Source organism: Paralichthys olivaceus, chromosome 14 (assembly GCF_024713975.1).
Source record: "Paralichthys olivaceus isolate ysfri-2021 chromosome 14, ASM2471397v2, whole genome shotgun sequence".
NCBI lineage: Eukaryota > Metazoa > Chordata > Actinopteri > Pleuronectiformes > Paralichthyidae > Paralichthys > Paralichthys olivaceus.
The window spans coordinates 3545511-3573434 of NC_091106.1; the positions used below are offsets into that span (position 1 = coordinate 3545511).

Below are 27924 nucleotides of genomic sequence, written 5' to 3' on the forward strand. Positions count from 1 at the left end.
TCTGTCCAAAGAATAGTACAAAAATGTTTTAGAGATATATAGAGTGAAACACTTCCTGTTGTTCTCAAGAAATAAATAAAAGCATACAACAGTATTTCTTTCACAACTTTATTTGAACATATTCACACAACACAGTAGAACAGACCCTGTCCTTGTCAGATGTCAAAGAGCAAACACTGAATCATTCTCTTTAACAGAACGAAAAAGGAAAAAGGACCTCCAGGAAAAGAAACAATCCGACTGCAACCTCAGCGAGACGGGAGCGAGGAGTCCACTCCCAACTAAAACAACAAATAATACCTGGTTGTGACAGTAAGAGCCAAGCACACAGCACCTGCAGGGGGGGGTGGGATGAAACGCTGCACAGCCACCGAGCAGACGGCAGCCATCAGCGGTGGTGGGACAGCGATCTCTGTTATGAACATGGAGACGGGTGCGGTGGCTGGGGAACGTCTACTCTCGCAGGCGCAGGACGGGCAGCACGGGCAGCAGGTCCAACACAGGCGACAGGCCTGTACTGGTCTGTCTTTGTGGGCGTCTCCCTTTTCTTGGGTGTTGTTTTTGCGGTTTGCCAAAGTGCATTGAACCCCTTTTGATGAAGAGCTGGAGGAGGTTTTGCTACTCTCTTCTTCAGAGTGGAGACGGAGCTGACAGGAAGCCTCTTCTCAGGACGACGGAGCCGACATTTTCACAGTAATAGGCTGCGATGGAAGGAGAAACTTCAGTTTATAGTATTCTGTTTATTAGACAAGCTTTATAGCTGTAAGTAGTATGAAATATGACTAGAAAATAAAAAAAGAAAATGGGCTCTTGAATGTGATTGGACTGTAGCTGAAGAACAGCCAAACACTCCCAATCATCTGCATAAATAAAACTGTCTTTGACTTTGAATCAATGATATGCTGCTTTCAGTATCACATGCTTTACTCGCTCCTTTATCACAGAAGTAGCTGCGGTAGGAGTGACTGAATGTAGCGTATTGTTGTCAACACACTCGTCGCCTTTCAGAGCAGAGAAGGCTACGTGTTGTATAGAGCGGCGCTAATTAAGTATGCTGAATATGTATTGAGTGTGGAGTGAAGGCCTTTATTACGCACACGTACCTTGCTGCAGTAAGGACACTCTCCAAAAACGGTGCTGAAGCTCTGCCTGCTGGAGGGCAGCGCTCGCAGCCACTGAGGGAGGAGAGGAAAAAAAACAAACCATCAGTACCTTGAATCTAATGTGTCAGTGTCATGTGATAATATCCCCTACTTTCAATGTACACTTATTACTGCACACTTCAATGGTACATTCAAGATTGTCTGCCACTCTGAAGCACTTTAAGGGCTTTCGCATTTTAACTTTCCAATGTCCGCCTGTCACGTTCTCTAAGCTTTTAACAAGAGATCATTGAATGCAGCATATATAAGCAAAGTAAATCCCTGCTCAGGCAGATGGATGGAGGATGGGGACAAGCTGACAAGAAGCAGCATCAGTCTCTTTACCTCTGAGTGTGAAGCCAAAGGCCTTGTGTGCGTATGTGTGTGTGTGTGTGCGTATGTGTGTGTGTGTGTGTGTGTGTGTGTGTGTGTGTGTGCGCTCGCTGACTCAGCCAGAGATCAGATGTCAGTATCTGATCCAAGGCCACACCCACATGGCTGCGTTTTAAATACAGTTACATTCAAATCTGCCATTTTACTGAGACGTCTTCTTCATCACAGGACTTTCTCTCTTGTAACTGTGACATTAAAGAGAAAAACATGTTCCCAATTTTAATCCTGTGCCTGTTTAATTCAATATCCGCCAATATCATAGTATTTTTAAATCTTTTTTTTTTACTTCCTTACAATAAAACTGTTAAACTGCTTGATGACTACAATAAAAATGCGTTCTGGAATTCTTAACTTCCTCCATGTGACTATTAATTCTGACAGTAACTCCGGGCCACAGGGACGTCTTCTGTCCAATTCATTGGTCAAATCAACAGGAGAAGACAAAGCTGGTGGCTAGAAATCCTCAACAACAGAGAGCAGGCTGTTGTAATGACTTTCCATGATGAGCTATTGGCTTCTGTAAAAAAACATCCACACCAGTTACATAGCGGTGAGTTCTTACTGGACATGCAATTAACCGCCAGCATTCAAAATTTAAAAATGTCTGAGTGAACAAAGAGAATGTGTAAATCTGGTCCCTGGAATCTGTCAAGCCACTTCAGTCTTAAGCCTTTCACAATGTAAACACAGTCAGTGTACTTCAGGGAGGTCGAGGGGTTTATTAAATGTAAATGTGAGTTTGTTTTATTCACCTGTGCATTAATGGAGAGGTGTGTATGAAATGTGTCCCTGAGTTACTATAGAAGTACTTAAAGTAGTTTGGAATAAGTGGAAACTCTTCCTACTCACTAACCCAACAGACATTATTTGGATACTTAATCGCAGCCATAACATTTTGTAGCTTCAGGAATGTTCTGGTTTTTAATGTAATTTTCCCTTTTCACACTTGAAGTCATTATTATAAAACATTTTGATGACAGGTCAGGTCATATGTGTTGAATTAATTCCATTTGACTTTGCATACACTGTTGCTTTGGTCAGATCCGTTAAAACGTTATTTGAATAGATACTCTTAACATTTCTATTCAAATGAATTCTGCAAATTCAATTCTCATTTCAAGATCATGAAACAAATACATGTTTGGATTCAAATTAAAATAACTGTCAGGCTCAAGTTCTTCATATCCACCAGAGTGAAGGTGGATGACGTTTGGCTCATATCTAACACTGACACATTATGTGAAGAACAAATAGAACTTTAGTAAACTGTCAAAGTGATGTGAATGAGCGTTTGTAAAGATGGATGATCTACTGGCTCTGAATTGCCAACTAGTGGACGGCTGCAGTATTGGTTATATACCCCTTCTCTTCCATGTTAGCAGATTGAACATGGACCAAACTATAAAGTCCAAATACACATCACATAAGTTTTATCCAATGATGGATTTGTATCATTTTGGATAGTTCTTATCTCGATACACGTTGAAGTGATCAGGTTTCTGATAAGTTTGGTTTTAATAAGATATTTGATGCTATGAAAACTGGGTGATACGTCATGATTGACAGGCGAGGCTGACTTGTGATTGGTCGGGCTTGTGATTGGTCGGGCTTGTGTTATCGGCGGGACCCTTAGACCGTGCGTCCACACCACGATCACTACTGCGCAATATCTGGCTTCAAATGACAAAAGCAGCGCCTGTATCCTTGATAGTTTGTCCAAACACATCATCCATCTTCATACAGAATGCAATCGTGTGTGTGTGAGTGTGTGTGTGTGTGTGTGTGTGTGTGTGTGCGTGCATGTGATCTTACCTCATACAAACAGGCCTGGTGGAAGGGTTGGCCACAGCGAGGGTCGTTACACACCTGATCAGGGATCGCAGCTTCAAGACGATAGGAATAACAAATCCCACACTCAGTGCTGAAATCCTACACACAGACACACACAGAATGAAAGCAAGGAAATGAGAATATTCAGCACACTTGTTCACATAAACTACAGATGCTGTAGCTTTGTGCAGGACCTCTGTATCCAGTTAGCAACAAATAATGATCTAGTTAAATCTAGTTCTGACATCACCTTCTAACATCCTGAACTGACTCTCTCTCCCCACTCCCACCATCACTCTCACACTCTGTCTCTCTCTCTCACACACACACACACACACTCTCTGCTCATGTTTGCATTTTAGCGTAATGAGTAGCTCCTGTTTTTCTGCAGTTATCCATTAAGACAGAGGATGGTAGGTTTAAAAAAAAAAAAAAAAAAAATCAACATCTGGTCAACTCAACTTTTTTGCACTCCTCTGAATGTTAATGAAGCTGAGGCATTAATCACTGCTGTGACAGCGGATAAACACAACGCCCTTTCAACCCATCCACAGAGAGGGGAGGGGAAAAGAACATGCGTTTAAAAAAAGAGAGATAAATGGTTTTGCATAATTAAAGCGATTTGATAGTGAAGAGAATCCTGCCATCTTTGTTATTCTAATGATATTATCTGTTAACAACCCAATTAAAGGAGAACGTGTGTGCCCATCTCTTGGAAGAACAAAACACAGAGAAAAAGGGAAATATGGAAATAGACAGAAAAATATGTCCGCCCCCTTATAACTTAAAGCTCAAACAGACAGAAGTATGCATTCATAGATGTTAATACACACACACACACACAGCTCCTTAAGGTAATCGTGATGGGAGGGGGCAACTGTGTGACATACAGATTTTTCGTGGGTGGCAGGTGACGGGAATTCAATCTCCAAAACATCCCGGAGGTTGCGCAAGACGCTGGAGTCCGGGTTCCTGCCAGCAGACCACAGACAGCTCCTTCACACACTAATTAACCACATGCAAATAAGCCTGCAAAAACACTGGGGGATGATTAGGAGGCTTTAACCAATGGTATTTGAAAAAAAAAAAAAAATCTGCTGCTTCAAACTGAACAGTGGGGGAGGAAGATTCTCCTCAGATTTGTCATGCAGCGAGGTAAAACACATAATCACTCTCCATTTTGTAATACAGTACAGATTTGAAATCGCAATTATGTTTTTTTAATCACTGACTGATAATCAGATGGTTCTACGCTCGCAAAGTAGTGGACCTGGTGTGCGGGTTGTGACTTTGACACTGATAAAGCTACTGCACGTCGAGCTAGAAGATATGTTCATGAAAACCCAGGTAAAGACCAAAACCAACAATGAATGTATCCTATTAACAAGTACAGTGTGTATAGCTGACGCCATAGAGCCACACTGTTGAACTGGGTGTCATGTTCCCACACCTTCTATTCTATTTTTAGCCTCACTAAACCATCTTGCTAAATATTCACTAGCTCAACAAATGTGCTAGTGAGTATTTACACCAGCAGGCATCTGAAAAGCAGCAGCAAAAGCACTTTTACCTCCTGTTGTAGTTTGCTGGCTACCACAGAGGCCAGATGTTTTTAAATGACTCAGACTTTTTTTCTAACATATTTGTGTCATGTGTTTAAAGAAACATTATTCAGGGTTTTTGGCTACTTGGGCATAAAACTCAACATCACTCACAGGTTAGAAAATTGGCTAGCGATGAAGAAAACACAATGACACTTCCAGCAGACACAGAGCAACAGTAGCATCAGTTTGGAGTTCGTGCACCACCCGAGGAACACAAGTCTTAGATTGACCTTCTTTATAGCTCCGTTTTTGTTCAGGTTGTCAATCAATCAAATTGTATTTGTACAGACAATATTAACAAATCAGAATTTGCATCCTAGAGTTTAACATCTTCTGAACTTAAGCCTCGACTAGAGTGAAGAAAAACTACCAACAGGGAAAAAATGCAGAATACTAGAGTCGCAAGTGAGGGATCACTCACCCAGGACAGAGAGAAGTGCATTAGATGTCAGGCGTAGCAGAGCACATCAACAAATAAACAAAATTAGCCAACAATAATGAGGAAAGACAGCGTCTAACATAACCAAGGTGTTTCAATGACAGCTGTATGTTGTGTGTACATTTCTTTAAACTGAATCAGCTGCCTTGCTGGAAGACAGAACCAGAAAAGTAACTCAACAGGCCAATAAACCAAAGCAGAGAGATGAAAGACACCGAGTGGGTTTATATATGATATGTGGGTTTGTCAATACATATGATTACATGTTTTAATTTGGCTCATCAAGTCCAGCTTTAAAATCATACATCTTTAAAAGTAACCGATCTGGAGCTGAGTGACCCTAAGAGGTCAGACTCTGTGACAAATGCGTTGTTGGTTTTGGTCTTTTCGTAGAAAAGAAAAAATCACATAAAATAAACTGATTTAAATATGAACTACACATAAAAACACATCAAGAATCAACTTTGTTAACTTTTGTAGTTACTGTTAGACAAGTAAAAGCCTTGTTGCTGCAGAGGACCTTACCACAGGTGCATGTTGGAGTTGAGTTTATTCCTCAGAGGAGTCACCACTGCAGCGACACAAAAAACAACAGTATATTAAGTCATAGGATGTAAATTGAATGTCTTTTTTTCTACAAACAGTTGCAGATACACTATTGTACACAGTATAACGCTCGGAAAAACCTCCTCGTCAACCCTCAGAGGCTGTTTTTCAGTTCAGACTGCGGCGTCACCGCTGTCCCACATGAACCATCACTGCTGCCTCTGTTCCACAGGGAACTTTGTCTCTGCGCCACTCATCACCTTCACTACTTGTTATTCCTACATGCAAAAAGCAATATTTCTGCATGACCCCCCGTATTTGAGGGTCACCGCCTGCCTCCCATCTTGGCTGAAGTGTGTACTTGTTTAATATGTTTTGAGTTGCATTGCTAGGCAACAGGCTACGAACTGCGTGACCTTGAGTTTACAGAAACAATGGCCGACAATTGACGGGGACTTAAATAGAAATGTGAAGCTCTCTGGTCTGCCCTATGTCGTCGCGGTAAGAAAGGAAAGTGCGCCACGTTCTGAAAGCCAGTCCAGTGACGTGACGGCAGACAGAATCACTATTTCTTTTCCGTCCTACCTGATGGCTTCTCACGGACCTGATCTGAATAACAACAGCTCAGACTGGATTTGTACTTTATTACCTGAGTCGATCCTCAGCTGGATTAAGTCTGATAACACTGGTATTATAAAGAGGCACAGTATACAATCGTTCCCATTAATGCGAAAACAAGTTGTCAGTTAGCAGATCAGCAATGCATTTGTGTTTAAATATTCGGATTAATGGTTTAACCAATCCAACAAAACATAGATTTTGTCCCAATAGCATATACAAGTATTTTTGTGAGAATTATTTGAATAAAGAAAGATATCTGAAGATGATCTTTTGTGCCAACAGGAATTTTGTTGAGAATTTTTCATTGTTTAATTACATTTTTAGACTACATTGATTCAAAAATCAAATAGCCTCCTAGAAGGGCAATCATAGAGCTCATGAAGCCAAGGCCAATCAGACCCCTTATGTAACCACATTCAAAATTTGCACCAAATTACAAACGCTCAAAAATATCGGTCCCATAAATATACCAGATTTTCTTTTTTGATTAAGAACCATGAATTATTCTCTGAAAAATGAATGCAAATGTTAAAAGTGACAAGATTCCTGGATCTGCCCCATGTTCCACCCCTCCACAAAATGTGATGGTAATCGGTTGAGCAGTTGTTACGTGATCTGCTAATCCAGGCAAACCACACAAGGTCATGAGATCTAAATCAATTCATTTGAACAGAATCACAATAATCTGTGGAGGTTTTCTGAACTGGCTCAGCATCAAGGTCAATAAAGATTCAATAAAACAATGAGGCAAATTTGAACATTTGCATATTTTACTTATTTCAAACTGTTGGCAGAGGCATTGTTCCCAACTGGTAAGGGGGGAATTGGGCATGTCTTCATGTTTCAAATTCCATTCTTACAGTTCCAACACAATCCTGGAACTGCCAATACATGAGCTCACAGCAGTTTGACTAACTTTTCTGAGCAATGTACTTTTTTTGAACTAGGCTCGTCAGACCACGGAGATGCTGCCTTACCCAACTGATTGGTGGAGCTGTTTTAGTGTCATTACACACTTTAACTAATCAAAGCTAAGTCAGCAGGGGACAGTATTGCTGATACAAGAATACATGTGTAATAACTAAAACTACAGTGTCCACAATGATGGAAGCTACAGTGCTCGGTGTGTTGACTGACCATAATGCAGGAAGCCTTCTACTGTGGATTCTCACTTGTGTGAGCAGGCATTTCCACAGTCTCTCCATCAGTGAAGTCAATAAAACAGCACGCACATTTCATGAACACCTGATGAGCGTATAATAATAAGGAAAGGATTTTCATGCTATAATACAGCATGTCAGTTTAGGGTGTGTAATGGTGCAGATATGCTTCTTATGCTCTTGCACCGCCTGAGAACACACTTTGAAGCGTTGCCATGTCTTTGGGGTCCTACGCACCGTGTTCAGCTCCCAGCAGGCAGCACTCTGGCAGCATCTGGGGGTGTCTGGGATCTACCTCCACTTTAATGGATACATTGTTTCCTGCAAACACAGACAGGAACGCACCCAAATCAATTACAATTAAAATGTTCATCATGCAAAAAATTCATTAGTTTTACTGTGAATGCAATTTTTCCTGTTGACCAGTTGCATAATTAACATTAACCTGTGAAATCTAGTAAGACGCTGTAGTAGAGTTATATATTAAGTGAACGGATGACGGGAATTACACAGTACCAATGGCGATCCGCCTCATGGTGTCGGACCTGCTGGGTTTTTCTGGCTCCAGAATCCAGGTGTTGCCGTCGATCTCGTCCAGGACGTCCCAGAACTCTGTCAGGGAGTCCAAAACCAGCAGGAACTGGTTGTGGAGCTGCTCTAGAGTAGTCTAGCAAACCAGTGCAGGAGGAAAAGAGAGGTGAGTTACAACACCAGAGCAACAGCAGTGAGGCCTCTGTAATAAACCTCTTCGTGTTCCGTGTTACTGAAGGCTGCTATGTCCCGTTACTGTCATTTCCAGATTCTATGGCTCGCTGGCTCTCACCAAGGTTTACAGATAGGTCTACCAACACCTGCCAAGTTCATGAATTAACGTCTCATATCAAGATCAATCTGCACACAAACAGTCGTACTCAATGACGGATGGTGCTGTAACTATTTCTTAGCAAACTAACTCAGTGAGTTTGTGTACACCTGCAGAAAAGACCTGAAATAAAACCTGTGCTCACTGACCATATCCAGGCTTTTTAAAGTCGAAGTTGATAGATACTAGAGTCTGACGGAATGTATCGGTTGGCCGATGTGAGCCTTTCACAGACACATCACTATCAGCTGATATGAAAAATGTGAGTTTACAGAACAAGGTGTACATTTATGAAAACATTTTATATAGAAAATGTTTTAAATATGTTGTTGTATGTGTGTCTTACTTTTATTAATATGAAGTTATAGTTTCTGTAAAATATCAGCCTCAAACACATTTCTTTGTCATAAGGGTCTGATAAGGAATATCTTATCTTATTATTGCAAATAATATGTACATATGAAATGTGTCAGTTGGTCTCTAATAGCTACAGCACATCTTGGCTGTAAGCATGTATATCAAAACAAACTGTCAAACAAAAAAACACATATCAAACTATTCTATTAATTAATAAATATAAATAAATCATGAATGCAAATTTTCTCTGCAAGTCAATATGGTTTCATGTCAGACATAGGTGATGGTTTTGGTCAAGAGCTTCTGCTACTGTTGCGTTCACAAGACAAGAGGTTACAATACGTCCTCCAACTATAGCACCACTTATTCAGGGCAGAGTAGATGCTACAGTCAATCACTATCAGAAAGTGATGACACAGGTTGGGGCTATATGATAGAAATAGAAGTTAACATTGTTGTTGCTTTCCATCCCTGGAGTAAAGAATTGAGCTCAATGCTGAACTCAATGTTAAATAAGCCGTTAGTGCTATCATAGGCTATGTAGCACAAAAGCAGTTGAAAATAAAATAACTACTTTCATGATTTCAGTGAAGTTTTTTTTACTGAAAGCTCCGTGTGCAAATGTGAAGCAACACGCTACCTTACAGTGAAGCCACTCGAATGAAAGCTGGAGTTGTTGATTTATAGAAAATGAATACTACTCTGACGAAAGATTAACTGTTTAAATCATTTATTAAGCAAACGTGATCTTGTTCTGCTGTTCTTTGTCTTGAATAAATAATAAATTGTGTGTAGCTGTTGGAAGACACTGTGCAATTAAATACATCAACCTGTGCACTGAGGAAATCTGCTAGACATTTTAAGGACTCCACAATTAATTTATTAATCAAAAAATAATAATTAGATCGACTGATGAGCACACCCCTGCAGATAAGGGTGAAAAAACAGTAAATAGTAATCTGGTTTATGCTCACGAGTGTGCACTCACCAGTTGTTTCAGTTCACTATCACTTTGTCATTACAAAAAAGAAGAGTTTATTTCCTGATAGCGCAGAGCGCTATTTCTATCTCATCTGAGGCGAGAGAAAGTGAGTGAACTGAAAGTGCAGCCCCACCAGTTAAAAGTGAAACAACTTAAAGAGCACACATGCGTACACACATAGGGAAGAGAAAGGGAGGCTGATGGAGGTGTGGGAGAGCAATACAGATGGAATGAGAAGGAAAAAAATTAGGTGAAAAAAATGAACCAAAAATTATGGGTCATTGTGCCAGCACAGTGCACACAATTAAACATCGTCCAGGTGCTGAGAGCCTCGGCAATTACAGCCCAATTAATGCCAGTGGCATGATTACGGTTACTGCTAAGGATAAGTACGCTAGGCCCAGTTCAGAAGAAAGAGAAAAAAACTGAAGAAGAGCTGGTAATTGAATTCCTGCTGTATCTGAGAGAGGAACATGGGTGAGGGTGGGAGGCTGTAAGACAGTATGAAAGACAGTGAGTCTGAGCTGAGATTGGCTCCTTGGCCGTCTCAATCAGTTCTTTTTATCTATTTATGATATCTAAGACTGGCCTCAATTTAGCTCTTAAAAGCAGCCGGGCTGAAAGAATCTACTCCTCTTTGCATGGACGACATTAGACTTCCCTCTTTTTAACCTATTTTCAGTTAATCCTTCTCTCACTGAGCAGTCTCTCCTTTACAAAGGAATTTAGCATCTTTTATTGAATTGCATATGTGGACTTGTATTGGTATTAAAGGTCCTGTGTGTCGAATTTTGTGATGTCTAGTGTTGAAGTTGCATGTAGCAGCTGAACACCCCTCACCTCACCCTCTCCTTCCAAACATGAAAAAGAACCTGTGGTAGCCTTTAATTGTCATAAAAACTCAAAAGGTGTTTAGTTTGTCCAGTCTGGACTAATGTAAAAAACATGGCGGCCTCTGTAGAGAGGACCCCCTCGATATAAAATATAAAGTATTTAAATATAAAGGGTCTTTTCTGGGGTAAAGAAAACTACAATTGATACAATTTAGTTGAAACTAACTATTGAAAACATCATGAGGATTATTCTACATTAAGTTTCTCCCGATAGTTCCCTTTCACCTAAATCTTACACACTGGATCTTTAAATACAAAACATGACCAGGTACAGTGATTATTAGTCCAGTCTGTACAGTGTCAGTGAACACATCATGGAGCCATAGATGTTTTTTCTTTGTCTAGATGAACAGATGGTGGCTGGAATCCAACTTATCAGTGATTTAATTGTTTAAAGATCAACACATTCAACATGTTAACTGAATGAGGAACATTCATTTAACAGACGTCAACATGCAGGATGATCAATATTTCAGTGGGTGGAACATGTCAGAATGTTTTCACCATTGACACGACACAAGTGTTCCTCTCTGACCACCACTGTGTTTTTCATATCTAATTAAAAGTGCATGTGTGTTTATCTGCTCAAGTAGAACCTGCCTCAAAGTTGGAATGTGTAGTTAAATATTTTAAACTCAGCGCTAACTTAGGAGCTTTAACTAAAGCTTTCTACAGAATCTACCTTACTTGGTCACCTGACACATGAGAACAATTTGCTATAGTATATGTTGAATATCTGTGATGAATGTTCATTTCTTCAAATAAAAACATGTTTAAAAAAAAGAAACACTCGCTTGTTGGAGGAGTGGACAAAATGCACTGTTCATAGCATAAACATCTTGATCGATAAAAAAACAATCAAGACAATGATGGATAACATTTGATACAAATTTCAACTTCTGGATGATGTGCTAAATATCTGACAAATAAAGGTGCATCATCACACAGATGCAACAGGGTTTAATAGGCTAAATGATTTGTAATTTTGGCCACAATGGTCTAATAATATTCAACATATGAGAGGGAGAGACACTTCAGTATCAATGATGTGACAAAATCAGAGAGAACAGATTTCTATTGTCATATGGTTTATATTGACAGATTTCTCTACCATTTCTTCTTATACATATCACTAATTTCATATGGTCCAAGAGGAAAACTAAACATTAAAAAACTAACATATTGGAAGTAAATTACTGGAAAAACTGCCTATGCCTGATGTGGAGTGGGGGAGGGGGCTGGGAGAGCACCTTCACCTGCACCAGAGGATCAATGAGTGCAGGTGAGAGCTGTTAGCTGATTGATCCTCAGGTTTAAAAGGCAGCAGCCTGAGGGAGTCACACAGAGAGAAGCATGACACACACACGCAGGACTGAAACACAAGAGACAATGCAAAGCTGGACGCCAGCAGAAATTGTTGTCAATTTAAGTTTAGGGTGTATTTATGTTTGCTAACGTGTGTGTGTGTGTGCTGTGAATACAGAATGCTGTAGAGACCAGTACTGTCTCTGGCTGTGTGTGGGAGAAACCAGTGTTATGGTCATTTGCCACAGCTGACTTATTAAATCAGTTTGATAAAAATAAAATTGAACCCAACAATGCTGTTAACATGACAAGTATATTTATTTAACTTCTTTTATTCATTTCCTTTCATGCCTGTAATGACCGCTGCCCCTGTTTGTTTGTCACCAGGATTACACAGCAGATTTCCACCATGCTTTGTTGAAGCATGGGACATGGGCCAAAAAAGAACCCATCAAATCTTGGCATGGATTCAAACAATATACAGGATATTTTCCCACTTCCTTTAACATTTTTTATGACATTTTCACCTATTTCCCAGTGAATAATTGAATGTTTAGGGGAAAGATATCCATTTGAGTGTGTGCAGTTTGAGGTGGCTTGTTTGAATTAATTCAATTAACCCCTTAAATGTAAGGGGACTGTTGTGCCTTGGTGGAGGTCTGAGCTGTACTGAGTGCCATTCTAGTTACTGAAGTACTTTAACTCCTCAGGTATCAAAACTGTAAAAATAAAAAGGGAATATCAAGAGTCACAGCCTAAACTATGGATATGGAATTTTACAGATGTAATTATTAATTCTGAGAAGTTAATCTGCATCTATAATGACAGTTATTATTTTAGATGTATGACTATTTACACACTCAAACCTCCTCACTATCTTAATAAATCTAGTCTTTTGTTGTCAAAAATCGCCTTTGTATACTCTGCAGGCACAAAGGACACAAACTCTCAGACACACACAGGTTTATTTTTCTTCCTATTCTAGTTCCACACAAATGCACAGAGTGGCACGTCTTGGCCCTGCAACAGAGCAAGCAATAATTACTCATTCAAATGAACATGTCAGGACTGACGACAGACAAGCCCTTCCCCCCGCGCCACACACACACACACACACACACACCCACCCTTCACACTTCAGACAAAAAACACTCTTGGCATAGGCACAAGCGAATACACACACACACACACACACACTTCATGTCGCAGTGTGGGAGAGATCCATCAACAGCACAGCAGGCAGACAGGCTCCATACGGTAGCGCTGTTCTAAGCTGGTCCTCACTGTACGCCTGCCATGTATCAGCTCAGCAACATATACACACACACACACACACACACACTCGTGCGTGTACAGGCACATACACACACAATATATTGAAACAAAAATGCAAAGCTCAGATATGGAGCAGTAGTTTTTATGATTGACAAAGCGACTGCGACTGTAAAAAAAAACACAAGACATCTGTGTGTGTGTGTGTGTGTGTGTGTGTGTGACAGTAAGCTGGTGACACACAGACTCAGAGGCAGTGACAGAGATGAAAAGCAGAGCTGGAGTGAAAGAAGCAAGACGGCAAACAACAATAACAAGGAGGGGAAAGAATATATAACATGGGACAGAGCCCACAGCTGGTTTTACAACAAAGCACTTTATTGCCAGTAAAAGTGGACTGTAGGGGCTGAGAGCAAAATACTGTCTTAATACAGCAGGTGCAATAGGTCACAGAGGATGAGTCAAGTGTATCTGTGTTGTGCCTAATCATAGTTCGAGTCTCAAACGGCCAGAGAAGGTCTCACTACAAAATACAGAAACATAACCCTGTTCACGTGTGAGGCTGTGATTATTCACAGAAAACATTATAATAAAATACATGCTCTGTATTACAGACACCGCTCATAAAAATGAAGGGAACACTTAATCGTCACAGTACAACACCAAGTCAGTTAAACTATCAATCTGTCCATTTAGGAAGCACAAGTGATTTTGAATCAATTTCACCTGCTTTGGTGCAAATTAAAGTGACAACAGGTGCAATGGAGGCAAAAGCAAGCAAAACCATTCAGTGCATACAGGCACACGGGGCCATACAGCTGCCGTGATGAAAGTCACACAGGTTGTGTCAGCCTGTGATTTCAATATTTGACTTGGGTTTCGGTGTGGTTTTGAATCCAGCCCTCAATAAGTTGATGGTTTTGGTTTCCACTGACACAACTTGAAAATTTCGTTCATCAAGATCTGATGTTTGTTTATATGTTTACTGACATGAGAGAGCTGAAGGACAATTCATCTATCTACAAATCTATTATCTATAAATCTAGTAATTCCTGTCTGTCTGTGTGTGGAATGCATATCTTGAAAATTTGATCAATTTCAAATTTGGCATTATTAAGATATTGTAGGTGCTTGGTATTATTGAGATATTGTAGGTGCTTGGTATTATTATATTGTAGGTGCTTGGTATTATTAAGATATTGTAGGTGCTTGGTATTGTTAAGGGCCTAAAGAAGTGCAGTGTTGCATTCTGATATGTTCAATATTTTTTAAGTATTAATAAAGCAACCAGCACTTTGCAATTAGAGGGGGTGGGACAGCGTGCCTTAACTGTCAGTGTACAAACCGAGTCGAACATTTCCTTTTCCACAGTCCTCAGATAAACTACATCAGTGGTCTACAGCACTGGCCCGCTGATTATTTCATTATTTTTATTTCACTCTGTGAAAATGGATAGGTGCTGATCTCTGTGATGGCAACATTCATAGAATCACTTCCTCTTAAGCAATTTGCCAACAAAGTAAAAATACAACATGAAGCAAACAACCCATTCCAAATATGTTTAGAACAGGCACTGAGCTAGAGTGATTAGAGCAGATTACAGTTAATGTCAGAAGGGCATGATTTGCAGAGGGAACACATCCCTACCACTTTTCAAAATGCTATCTCTGCTCCACTCGGCTCAGTCTAATTTACACCCTGAGCTTCATTCTTTCACAAAAATCTCTCTGAACAGTCTTCAGCTGCAAAGGAAGGTTTTGAAGTCAGCTATAGTTTCATGTTTTTTATTTAGGGAAAGGCTGTCGGTCTTTTACCACACGGTTAGCAGGTCAACTTCTTCCCTGTGAGCTGTTTCATTGTTGCTGATGAGGTCCGATGCTGTTTTGTCATCAGCAAACTCAATGATGCGGTTGTAGCTGAAAGATGTAGGCAGCAGGAACTGTCTGTTCCATCAGATGTGTGTGTGAGATTGATGACTGAAGCAGCTGAAACACCTCTTGTGTAGACACACCATTAGGTGGATCTGTTGTAGTGCAGCAAGCATCACAGCATAGCTTCAGAGCTAACCCACGCCAAACATGCACCACCATAACTATACATGGGAATACAGAGCCAGTAGAGAACTGTGACTGGTCACAAAGGTCAGTTTTAAGTGCCAGAGTCTGGGCAGTAGTGATCGTGGAGTAGAGCCATGGTATCAAGCTCCCACCAATACTCAAAGTACTTTACAGTACAGTTTGACATTCACAAAACCATTTCATACAGTGCATCTATGTGCAGGGGAAATTTGTGGTTCAGTATCTTGCCCAAGGACACCTCGGAATGGGGAAGACTGGGATCGAACCGCCGACCCTCTGGTCAGAGGATGACCATTTACCCCCTGAGCCTCAGCTGCTTGGAATACTGTTACCATTGTATTTGAAGTACATCAGTTTACATTTGTGAAAATCACAATTTAGTTTTTTTTACATACCTGTGGTGTCCATGTTATGGCCAGAGGGAGGGGCAGGTCAGCTGAGCATTCAGGGGCCTCTGCAGGGTGCTGCAGGGTGCAAAACATGTTCTTTTTCATTTGTTTTACTGTTTCTGTGAGTCTTACACTCAGACCACACTGGATGTGTGAGCGACACGTGTGCATCGTAGAACATCTTGCTTTTCATTCCAGAAATTATACATTACAAGGTGAGAGTGGCCACACTGCCTTTCTCCATATAAACACGTGGTTCACAGCACAATAGACAGTGACCGTTCCCCACAGTTTCAATGTCTATCTGTTGAATATGTAACAAACATAATATTTTCCAAACATCTTGTACCTGTTTCAGTTGCAACAAAAAAAACTCAAAGTTGACTGAATCCATTCATTTGTTTTAACTAGGTTTGTATTGTTAATGTAGGACCTGAGATGTCTTGGCATTTTCTTAACTACAAAGACCTACAGGAAATATAGTACTCATACCCACAAAACGCAGCAGATCAGTGACAGCGGCGCAGCTGTCACGTGCTACAAACGTACCTAGTGTGGGTCAAGTGGAAGGAGGAAGGAATAGGTGTTTTCATTTCTATTTTCCTTACAATCCCTACTGTTCCTTGGAGGCTTTTAATGTGAAGGATAATATTTGAGTTAAAAAGAGAAACTTGTATAATGTATATTATGAACTGACCAGCTATTAAAGCACAGGTAATTCAACCTGTCTTTAATGACTAGTGACAGCAACTGTTCTTCAATTGCTGGGAGTTATTAGTTGCCACTCAGCCATTTCAACATCGTCTGTCATGTTCAGCCAAAACTTCATTAAAAGTCATCAAGAAGACGCTTGTTTACAACATTACGAGCCAGATTTGCTGTCTCCTTTCACCTTCAACATCACACTACTCCTCGTCCTCTCCCCACGCTCTTCCTCCCTAACTCCCCCTGCCAGCCAAGCCTCCATGTGTCCGTGCCAGTGCTGCCTCCTCCCCTAGCTGTGCCTGGTGAGGGATGACCTGGCGCTGGATCTGATGGAAGCAGCTGGAACGTGGGGAGCACTCCAAGCTATTTTTACCTGGTGCCAGAGGGGTGAGGAGGGCCAGGTGGGCAGGTGGGCACAGAGTGGGGTCCCGCTACCCTTCCATGTCCCCAGTGGATGTCATCCAGGCTTAGGAAAGCATCACCTCACCATGACTCCCACCCACTTTTCCCTAGAACGTGCAACAGTGCTGAGATACTTACAATTCTGCTAGATGCTCGATTCTGACTCAGATTTTAAGAAAGTTCCCAAGTGTCAGGAGTGTAAACCATATATTTTATTGTATAATTGTAAAAAAACTACTTTATGCTTTAACTTCAATACTTTTCATTGCATATTTTCTTCCATTTGATTGTGATAATATCTTCTGCTGCCGGGCACATTAGCAAACGTGACCATACGATCTTGTCCACAGACTTTAAATGTTCTGTGCTACGTCACGGTGAGTTATCATGTCTTTCCCCCTCATCTCCAGTTTGACCTAGATTTATGTGTAGAGATGTAAATCACTTGTTTTCTGTCAGTAAACTGAACATCCAAAATATGTTTGATAAAGTCAACCTGGTTGGATTTGGATGGACTGTCAAACTGTGGAGTGTTCCATTTGATAATGAATAATTGTGAAACTAATTAAATCCTTTAAGTAAACCGTGTATGTGTGTCCATATGCGTCTCTTACCTTCGACTTGAGTTTAATAGTGAGAATGTGCTGCCTTCCAGAGGAGTCTTGCGCCTTCAGTCTCAGTGTTCGGAACTCTGTGTCTATGAAAAGCAGCCTGAAGATGGACACACACACACACACAAATTCATGCACGATAAATCAGAGAAAGGTGCCCACAACACTGTGTACTGACAACAGCCATCATCCATCATTAATCACAGCAGCAGAGAGCCATATTGAGATATCAACTCTGCCTTCAGATTTATTACTGTGGGTACCAAAGTGGTGACATCAGGTTACATCCAATCACACCCAAATCCAGCAAAACATTAATGACAGGCTTGTCTTCCTCTAAAATTCTGATTAGCACTCTTCTCCAGCGAGTGCTTTTTTAATGCTTTAATGTGGAATATAACAAATCAAATCATGCTGAGGGTTAAAGAATATCATGCTGAGTCACCAGGAACACATCAAACAGGAAACACACTGTATACTGTATGAACACTCCGTTAATATAATAACTATATGTAATCTGAGGGCGCTTCAGCCATCACGTCACCCCACTGAAGGAAAGAACTGGAGTCCAGCTCACATTGCTCTAACACAGCTTTCATGAAACGATACAATTCAGCTGTAATTGTACATTAATGTACATGGATTAATTTAAAGAATAATTGCTGAACAGGTATATTTGATAGGACATTACACTGACATGTCAATTTAAAACTAACTTTATATAAATCCATTCAAATAAATCCTTATTATTTCAGTTCCCATCATCTGAATAGACTAGTGGTCACCCTGCCCTGAAGATTACTCTATTATACTTTCTTTAGTATGCCTGATATGTCTGTTGGGTCACTTTCATTGGCCAATATTTGCTTATCACAGTCACAGATAAATTGGTATTGGCTTATATGATGTCCAATTTTTTTTTCTTACAGAGCATAATGCAAAAAATATACTCATAGAATCATACAAATATGTAAATACATTCATCTTGAACAAAGACAAAATACACTTTATACCACATTTAATATAAATACACATAAATAGTATGTGTATCACCAACAAACTGATGTTGGAATTTTATTACTTCCTTAAATTGGTAGCAGCAGCAGCAGTCCCAAAGAGCCAGTTGTTGTTGGACTCTGTGTTTCAGCATGTTTTACGCTCAGTCTTCACACTCTCATTAACACCAGATTTTGGTAGCAGCAGGCAGATGTTTTCAGTGAAAACGCTCTGGTAAACCTCCCATAGACTATCCAAACAGCAGACTGAAACAGAAGCATTTAGCATATCAATAGCTAAAAGTTCTCTCAGGAGTTGGTGGACACCATAGACTCAATATAAAAATGGACGAGGCATTTCCACTTCCAATTCTTCCAAGTCCGCCAGCTCCACCTGTATGATTTCAGATCTTCAAATCCAATCATAACACAGGTGGAAATTTGATTAGAAATACTTGGTGATAACTGTAAAATTGTGGTATTTTGCATATTGCAGAACAAGTTTGGCTGCACATTTAGCTAGAAGACATTTTGACAGGAAAATACTGGACACTGACTGTGAACAAGAAGAGACATGTCCAACATCCCACGGCAACCGAGTAAAAAAAGTGACACTGCAAGGATTTTAGCAGCAAGAAGATTCTTATTCAAGCTCTCGTGAAATTAAATTACAATGGCCTTCAGGTAGGATGTCGTTTTCAAGCATGAGTCAGCTGGTAAATCAGACCCCTCCATATTATAAGCTAATTAAAACCATTTGACTGGCTAAGGACAAAACACTGATGTGGCCTAAGCATGCATCAAGGCTGCTGTCAGATTTACTGCTGCTTCAGTCCATCTCTGGTCGACTCAGACTTGAAGACAACACACTGATCTGAGACAAAGGATTTGAACAGACCTCCAGATTTACAGTACATTATGATGGACGCTCTGTGTTGAGGCTGACATCGCTGTATATCAGCTGTGGATTTATGGAGTGCGGTAGAGGAGTGTGATGTGAGAGGCTTGCTCACAAATTGCACACACACACACACACACACACTTGTGATGGAATGATGGGAAACGGTGTCAGATTTGCCCGACTCATAAAAATGTCTGCTCGTTCATACGCTTGCAATCAAATGCCTGTGAAGGGCGACAGTGTTGAAGTGTCACATGCGCACTTACATCTACACTTACATACACATGACATCATCATCATGCCAATTCGACTCAGTGTAGTTTCCCTGCAAATTTAACTGATAGACACATTTATCCAAGTTTTCTCAGTTTCACCTCCATCATCCTCTATCTCTAAAAGGATCGGCATCTCAGTGCGAGTGTGTGGACACACACACACACAAAACCTTCACATATTAAAGGCTGTGTCGATACTGATCTCAGTGCTTATCAGGACAAAAACAGGCAAAAATAATCTAGAAGCAGCTGAGAATTTCTTGAATAGGTAATGCCCAGGTTACCTCAGGTCCATACTTAGAGAATGCACTCATAAAATACCAATCACTGCTGACAGTGCTAGAAAATAACCCTGTCAAGCAGACCACATAGCAGACACAAGCAAGTAAAGAGTGTGACAAAGATCCAAGTGAACAAATCAATAATTAAGTTGAAGTCATTGAAATAAAATGTTGGTGCTTTGCAGGTGTCTGGTTCCCCAGCCGTGACCTCTGAGTGGATCACTGAAGAAACTTTGGATGTATTTGTGTATTTCTGTTGGGTCTAATGGGAAAACACAGTCCAAGTTCTTTAAGGTTTTGAAAAGTCAAATATTTTCATTTGTCAACACGCATTGCTCAATCTCCAGGATGCTAGCACTATGTACTTTTGACATAAATAGGAAAGGTTAAGTCAACATGACCATGCACGGTATACAATTTATGTATGGTAAATGGTTGGTAAATACATAAAGCTTTTCTAGTCTTGATGACCACTCAAAGCTCTTTACAGTACAGTTTTCCATTCACACACACATTCATACAGTGCATCTATTAGCAGCACTTTTTGTTCTATGAGTGGAAATTCAGGGTTCAGCAAGGACACTTCTGCATGCAGATGAGAAGGACTGGGGATCAACAGATCTGAGTATGACAGCCCTTTATTTAATCCAATTAGAGAATCAATCAACAATCTTCGCTGCATTCAGACATCGAGTAACTTGCGTGTTTATTGCTATGTTAAGAAATCATATTTGATTTGTTAAAAAAATCAGACTCAGTTCATTTGTAAATATTTTTCATTTCATAACTTTACAGAGAAAAGTGTTGTTGGCTGCTATACTAATGTTTAACCTTTAAATTGAATGTGATTCTAATTCCCTCCCTTTTTGCAAGTTTAAAAAAAAGTTCCAATAGAACTTATGTGAAACGACTTAATACTTAATACTACTTGATTCATCACACTGACGAGATTGTTAACAATGGGTTAAATCAAGCATTTATGGAGCACTTAAAAAAAACAACTTAGTTTTTAATATTTTTAAATATATAAATATATTGTGATGTTAACTTAAAATCTCACAATATTATTTAGGGGTCATATCAATCAGCCATTTTACAATGTGATTAAAGTTGTAAACTATAAACCCTCTTGTTTAAATATTAACCAAAAAAAGATCTAAAATTTAACTATTCAGAGGTAAAACCCAGAGCAGAACTCAGTATCAACCAACTTTTAAGTTTTAGGTCTGAACAAACTGTATTGACAGTGGAAAAAGTCATTGGTGCATCACTAATACACAAATTTCCATCCATCTTCTCTTCCGGGGTCTTATGCCAGGATATCAGGGACTAGCTGCCGCCCCTACTTGGCCATGATGGAAACAGCATGACAGTCAGATGTCCTACTGGGAAGACTGATGAGAGCATCCCATTTACAACTCCACAGCCAAGTGATCTGCTTCCACACAGTGCACACCACGCTCATTTGTGCTCTCATGTGTGTGCATGTCTTTGTGTGTGTATTGACAAAATGATTCATGACCACCGGGATCAACAGATCTTTAACTATAACTCAATAACTAAATATGAGGAAGTCATATTATTGAGCCATCAATAGATGGTTCTCTGTGATGACATGCACAGGACTTAGTTAGACTGTAAACATGGTCAATGAATAAACATGTCTCTGTTCTCATTGGGACATTATCATTACTTACTGGGTGTACCTGCATAGCTATTTAACTCCCAATACTATTTGTGATTCCACTGAAATCATTTAAACCAATCATTTACATACTGAAAACCATCTACTCCCTCAGCCAAGGCCTGGTTGGCCCAACAGACTGTCAGAGATCTGTCAGAGTGACTTTTGATTCCTCTCAGAAATTCCAGTCTTTTGTCAAGAGGATTATTAAGACTGTGCAGCATTGTTATATTGCTACAGTCTGTCTCGTTCTATCATCGCGATGCTGAAACCATTATGTGTTTATTCACATCTTCCAGAATTGATTATTGTAATCCCCTTTTCTCCGGCCATCCTACATGGAGTCTTCAGCCTGTTCAGAATGCTGCAGCTAGAATTTCATCTTGTAACAGCTGTTTCTGCCCACTCTTCAGAATGTTTCTCTTTAGACTATAAAGCCTGGATTCAGAACAGATGAATCATTCACAAACCTATTGGGCAACAGGTGCGTCAGGAAGCAGTGGACCAAACATTATGGAAAAAACTTCTGCACACTGTCTTAATTTTCTCATTGTGAGTCTCCTGTCAATCCTTCACTTAACAACAACTCAGTTAGCTTCAGAGCATTTGACTGCCAAACCAACCTTTATTCACATCATTACAACCTATCATGGCACTCGTGACACTCCATCACCTTACCATCGCTTACTTGTGATATCATTGATTTATTATATTATTTATAATATGTAAAAGTTAAAATAAAATGCATTGCTCGATGATTACGCTGAGATAAGAGACAATGTTGTGTACATGCACTGAGAGTGCCAGCCCATAATGAGCCCAGACAGATCCTGGGCCATGTTTTGGGGCCACCAAGTGATGGCGGCTGAACTACTTGACCTCATTTTCCATTAATTAACACACGGCATGCCATCTCCAGCCAATTAAGATGACCACGCTCTCAAATTCAGTAATGGAGACCGAGAGAGAGAGAACGACTCACTTACCTGGCCCAATAAGCAGACAGCATTACTGCTGAAAACCCCTGGTGGCTATTAGCGCGGCCCATACAAATTAAGACGCAAACGAAACTCGAGTGCCTTGGAGATTGAGGTTCACTGTGTATAATGTCTCCTAACCGCAACATGACACTGAAAATGATGTTGGTCTCATTTCCAGTATAAGGCATACCTTCACCTCCCCTTCTCCTATTAAAACCTGAGACTCTTCAATTAGAGCCATTTGCATTTCGCTAATATCATAATTGTAGCCATGGTCATTAATAGGAAAGTGGAAAATGAGTGTAGTAGTCAAGGCTTAATCCAAGCTGGGGGAGAAGACATATCTCCCCACTAAACCACCACCAACCCCTCCTCCCTCTCCCCCGATGAGTGGAGACGACGGCATTAGCTGAGCCTGTCACCGCTCGTGGCCTGAGAGTCATTAAATGTAACCTGGATTTAACCATAACTCAATAACTAAAAATAAGGAAGTCACTAAAAGCTATTTGTTAATGTGCAATAAGCTGTCTTTGTGGTTGTGTTGCAGCCTCCTTAATCAGTTTAGAGTGCAGGCAAGAAAAAAGTCACAGACTCCATACATACTTTTAAATTCTACAAGGGTAGCTGTGGCTCAGGAGGTAGAGCAGGTCTTCCTTAAACCAAAAGGGCGGCAGTATGATACCTGTCTCTCTCATTCTGTTTGCCAAAGTGTCCTAAATGTCATAACTATTTCATGTATCATACTTATTTTTACAAACTGTCCACAGTAAAATAACTTACATTTTGACAAACAGACAGTGGAGTTCACCATAAACAAGAGTGAGGTGAAAATTCTGGGCATGATACTGAACCCCAACTTGCCTCAAAACTGTACTGTAAAGTGCTTTGAGTCATCATCGAGACTAGAAAAGTGCTAGAAATGTACAGACTACCATTAAAACAGTCTATATAATGAGAAAGCTCAACTAAGTTTGTGGAAAAGACTCAAAAGAAATAATATCAGTGAGGTACAGTTTCAATAATTTCCTTGATTCTGGCTTAAGAGTTTCTTACAATTCCCTATTAAATTCAAGGGTGTAGAAGATGAAGTCTCTTGTATAGTTTGAACAGAGAAAAGGAAAAACATGAAACAAGCGCCATCTGCAAGTATGTCTGCAGGCAAATTACTTTCAGAGAATCCTAGCACCATGTAAGTGGGGAAGGGGAACAGGGAATTTAATTTCATTATCGCTTGATTCTCGCTGTGAGCCAATTTAAACAACTGTTTGCATTTAGTGGCGATTCATTCAGCAGCACTGCAGCGGTAGTTTATTGTTGTAATACTGATAATAGTTACATTTTTATGTTTAAGGGCCATTTTGAAAACCAGATGGATTATCAGTGGACGCTTATTCCGATACATTTAGGAGAAATAAATGCGGCGGGAATAAAAATACAAGCTTACAAGCACAATCGTACAAGCACTTGCCAGGACTGCAATCAGGGCAGATAAACATGCTTTAAGTGTGTATTTAAATTCCAACCAGTTATCTTCCATCAAAGTAGAGACCCTGGAATCTGGGATTTTTTGCAATTTTCCCACTGAAAAAGAAACCAAATAATTTCACATTTCAGTTTCTGGATACTAATTCAATAAAAAATTCAACATTTACCTCTCGAACTGGAAGCAAACGGAGGTGCACCTTGCATTTATGGCAGCTCTCTAAGGCTGTGCGCAGCCTGATGATGATGATGGAGCAACCCGATATGCCTAACATCGCACCGTTGGTTCATAAGATGTTTAATATTTTAGAAACCGACTTTAAGCATTTCTAAATGATAGTTTCCCTCACAGTGCACAGGGGGCAGTGGTTCAGCCAGTAGGAAGAATTACATTGAATAACATGGAGCTGGGATAGGCAACCTATGGTTTCTAGGCAATGAGAACACATGAGACAATTTGATCAGGCTCACAAGGCAATTCATAACTCCAAAAAAAACAATTGTACAATAAAAAATAAATGTCATGAAAGTAACTGTCACATAAAATAACAAAAGATAACATAACCTTCAAGAAGTTCCCCTCTGCCTATATGCCTGTCAGATTATGGTCCTAGCTGTTACACAGTGTTTCCATTACTAACCTAGATTGTGACAGACTACGACAGTTTTATTTGACCCGACAAATTGTCTTGACTTCTTTCATACTTAACTACATACTCAACATTTGTATTTGTCCCTGCTTGTTCATTGGTATTTTTACTTTATACAAGGGCAGTGCGCTCTCTAAAGCACTGGTCGCCTGTTTACTCAAAGTTTATAATTATTAAATGGACTTAGTAGATACATGTAAATCCTCTGTCCAGTACTTTGGTCAGCTTAAGATGTGTTTAAATGTCCTTTGGAAATTACCCTTTCTTACTTATTATCCATCAAACAATAAATATTTGGGAATTTACGAGCAGATAACCACAGCATAATGATTTTTGTACCATTGATCCATAGTTGGTTGATGCCACCATGAATCAGCAAGCCACAGACAACACAGGCAGGCCACCTCTCAAAGTGACATGTAAAGCTTGCAAACATGGTGGTCTCAGCCAACTTTCCCAACATTTCATAAAGTTAGTTCCTGGTGCCTGTTTAGAAGCAGTGTTATCGCTAACGAGGCTCACTTACTTGTCCCATCCAAGGGTCTCCATCTCAGAGATGAGCTGCGAGTAATACTGAGGAGGTGGGATGGAGCTGCACTCAGGTCGGCTCTTCAGACCCACTTCCTGCAACAACACAGAGAGCGCTTCTTGTATTAAGCCCAGATTATTATGCACATCACTGCACAACTTAACAACCATGCACCATTATGTTTCTGCTAAAAAGCAAATAAGATGAATACAAAAATGGAATCAGGGCCAATAGGTCACACGCCTTTGTTTGGCTGCAAACATACAGGCTTTTCAATAATCTATAAAAAAAAAACATGTACAGTAAGTACATGTGTGCCTCGCCATCAAGGTTATTGATAGTGCCTGAAGGTTCCCATGTACTACCTAGTCTTAAAGCAACAATATCAAGGTGAATGTGTTAACACAGCATGTCCCTCTCCTCCTCACCAAGACAGTCTTCAGCTCCAGTAAGAAAGTGACAAGATCGGGCGACTGCTGCAGCCTCTGTGAGAAAGTGGGAGAAAAGAGAAAAAGGCATCCTTGCATGTGAGGATAATGAAGTGACAGTGTCTACTTTTTTCCTCTAGCCAGCCATTCAAATCAAACACAGCGTTTGTGATTAATGGGGGCTGCCACCAGCTTTAATAATTAATGATAGCTTAAAGGCTGTGAAAATAATGAACTTTGCAGCCCGGGGTGAAATATCAATCTCATCCAAATAACCCTGAGGGGCCACATAACAAATAGGGACATTTTCCAGGCGATGTTAATTAAACAGTGAAAAATATTTTTCTCTGCTTCTGAGTGAGGCCAGCCTAACGGGTGACAGAGAGCACAGGAACGACGCCTGGCACGACGCCGCAAACACAAAGGAGCCAAAAAAAAAAAAATGACATGACAAACACACAAATAAATAAATAAATACAGGAAGCACAGGACAATCAACACGATCTCAATCAAAGCTGACTGACACAACACAACTGAAATGTTACGATGCAACAAGCGAGATGCTGAGTGTGTGCGTGTGTGTGTGCGTGTGTGTGTGTAGAGTTTACCTGCTTCACTATGTGCTCATATCCACGCAACAGGTGTTTTACCTGCCAGCTGCAGTGCAACCTACAATACAAAGTTATAAACAGTTACAACAACAACGCCAAAATAAAACACCCATTCTGTGGAGGAGCAGGGATTTATAATTAGACACACTGCTCAACACGATAATATTACCCTTCCTTGATAATGTGAACATAACACATGTAGGACAGATCGAAGAAGATGCATGATAATTCTCACTTGGCCCGTTTGAGATCGTGATCTGGTGGCAGCACTATTCTCAGTCTGAAGTCTCGTTCCTACAAAACAGCAAATGACAAACAGACTGTGTTATGACAGAAACAGAGAGCTCAATACTTTGTTTTCAACATGTCTAATGTATGTAGTTAGTTTATTCAAACTGACTGACGGAGGCAGCAGCGAACTCCGTTTGGAAATTGGAAAATAGTAAGGTTCTTTACGTACAGAAGGAGGCACCTTCAAAATGCAACTTATCTTTTAGTAAAGTCTGAATCAATGATAGCAACTGTTCAATTCGGCGTAAGCAAGTAGTTAATATTACTATTCTAAATAAACTATAGGCACTTTCTTTCTTCCCTTTCTACAACTAACTTGTAATAGCACTGGCATACTTTTAGTGGTGATGTATTAGATGTATAAATCAAAAGTTTAAGTGCCGGTGCCGAATAAACATGTAGATACTGTCTAATAGAACCTACTACATAAGTAAAAATCTAAATATCTTTAAATTCCTACATCTCTCAGTGCAGACTGGAGAGGCTTTCTGCTCAGAACATCCAACAAGTGCATGCACTAAAGTTAGCTGAAGTTAGCTGGAGTTAGCTGGAGTTAGCTGGAGCTACCTGGACGGTGATGAACCCGTCATAGACCGTCCTGTCTGAGTTGAGGGGCAGAAGGATCGGGTTGTCCTTCACCAGTGACTCCATCGCTTCACTTGCAGCCACAGACTCCCCTCAGCTGAAGTTGAGCGGCCTCACAGGACACACGGAGAATCAGACTCAGTGACGCGCACGTTCACATGTCTCAGCTAATGCAAACGAAACACGGGCTGCGAAGACGTACCTTGGATTTAAACAGCTTTTAAACAGCTTTTAAGCTAGCATTAGCATTAGCATAGTAGATGGAAACTACACATCCCTCCATGAAACATAAACAGCGACGTCACGCAGATGCCTTCACCAACTGGTAAAAACATCGGAATTCCGAGACGCACGCGTTGGCGAGACAGTGTGTAAATAAGTTTTTGGGTTCAGCTGTATATTTGCTTACTGTTTGTGGAATTCATTATAAGGAAAGTTAAATCATCATCTGTATCTAACAAAAGTACTTTATCACAGTCGGTGCTGTAGAACTCTGTTTTCTTTAACTGGCTTTGACTCATTAGATATTTGCATAAGCTGTTAACACACAAAAAGCTGTGGAATAACTTTTATCATTCCTCCTGCTCAGGTTCTTGCTGCTGTTGTTTTTGATAGAAAGTTGGATTTATGTGACTAATAAA

The 27924-nt window shown here is 40.2% G+C and overlaps 1 protein-coding gene across 3 annotated transcripts; it reads right to left on the reverse strand.

Annotated features, from left to right (window-relative positions):
- Nucleotides 1-94: 94 nt before the first annotated feature.
- Nucleotides 95-27607, reverse strand: fancl (FA complementation group L). 3 transcript variants are annotated; one of them, XM_069538447.1, is made up of 15 exons: nucleotides 27486-27607; nucleotides 27266-27395; nucleotides 26643-26701; nucleotides 26405-26465; nucleotides 25797-25853; nucleotides 25366-25463; nucleotides 17595-17691; nucleotides 15880-15948; nucleotides 8252-8402; nucleotides 7973-8056; nucleotides 5934-5979; nucleotides 4256-4337; nucleotides 3348-3464; nucleotides 1104-1175; nucleotides 95-701 (listed from the first exon to the last, which is right to left on the reverse strand). In XM_069538447.1, exons 2-15 carry the CDS (start codon nucleotides 27347-27349, stop codon nucleotides 666-668), a joined length of 1113 nt encoding a protein of 370 aa, XP_069394548.1. In that variant the 5' UTR covers nucleotides 27350-27395; nucleotides 27486-27607; the 3' UTR covers nucleotides 95-665. The 3 variants fall into 3 exon arrangements, with proteins under 3 accessions (XP_069394548.1, XP_019952808.2, XP_019952827.2); XM_020097249.2 differs by having other exon boundaries at nucleotides 27266-27586; XM_020097268.2 differs by lacking the exon at nucleotides 4256-4337 and having other exon boundaries at nucleotides 27266-27583.
- Between the last annotated feature and the right edge of the window lie 317 nt (nucleotides 27608-27924).

Excerpts from the sequence above, each read along its gene's own strand:
- fancl (XM_069538447.1), bottom strand. The coding sequence starts at position 27,349 with ATGGAGTCACTGGTGAAGGACAACCCGATCCTTCTGCCCCTCAACTCA. Across the intron at positions 26,466-26,642 it reads CACGATCTCAAACGGGCCAA|GTTGCACTGCAGCTGGCAGG; the intron begins GTGAGAATTATC and ends TTTGTATTGTAG. Across the intron at positions 25,464-25,796 it reads TGGAGCTGAAGACTGTCTTG|GAAGTGGGTCTGAAGAGCCG; the intron begins GTGAGGAGGAGA and ends GTGTTGTTGCAG.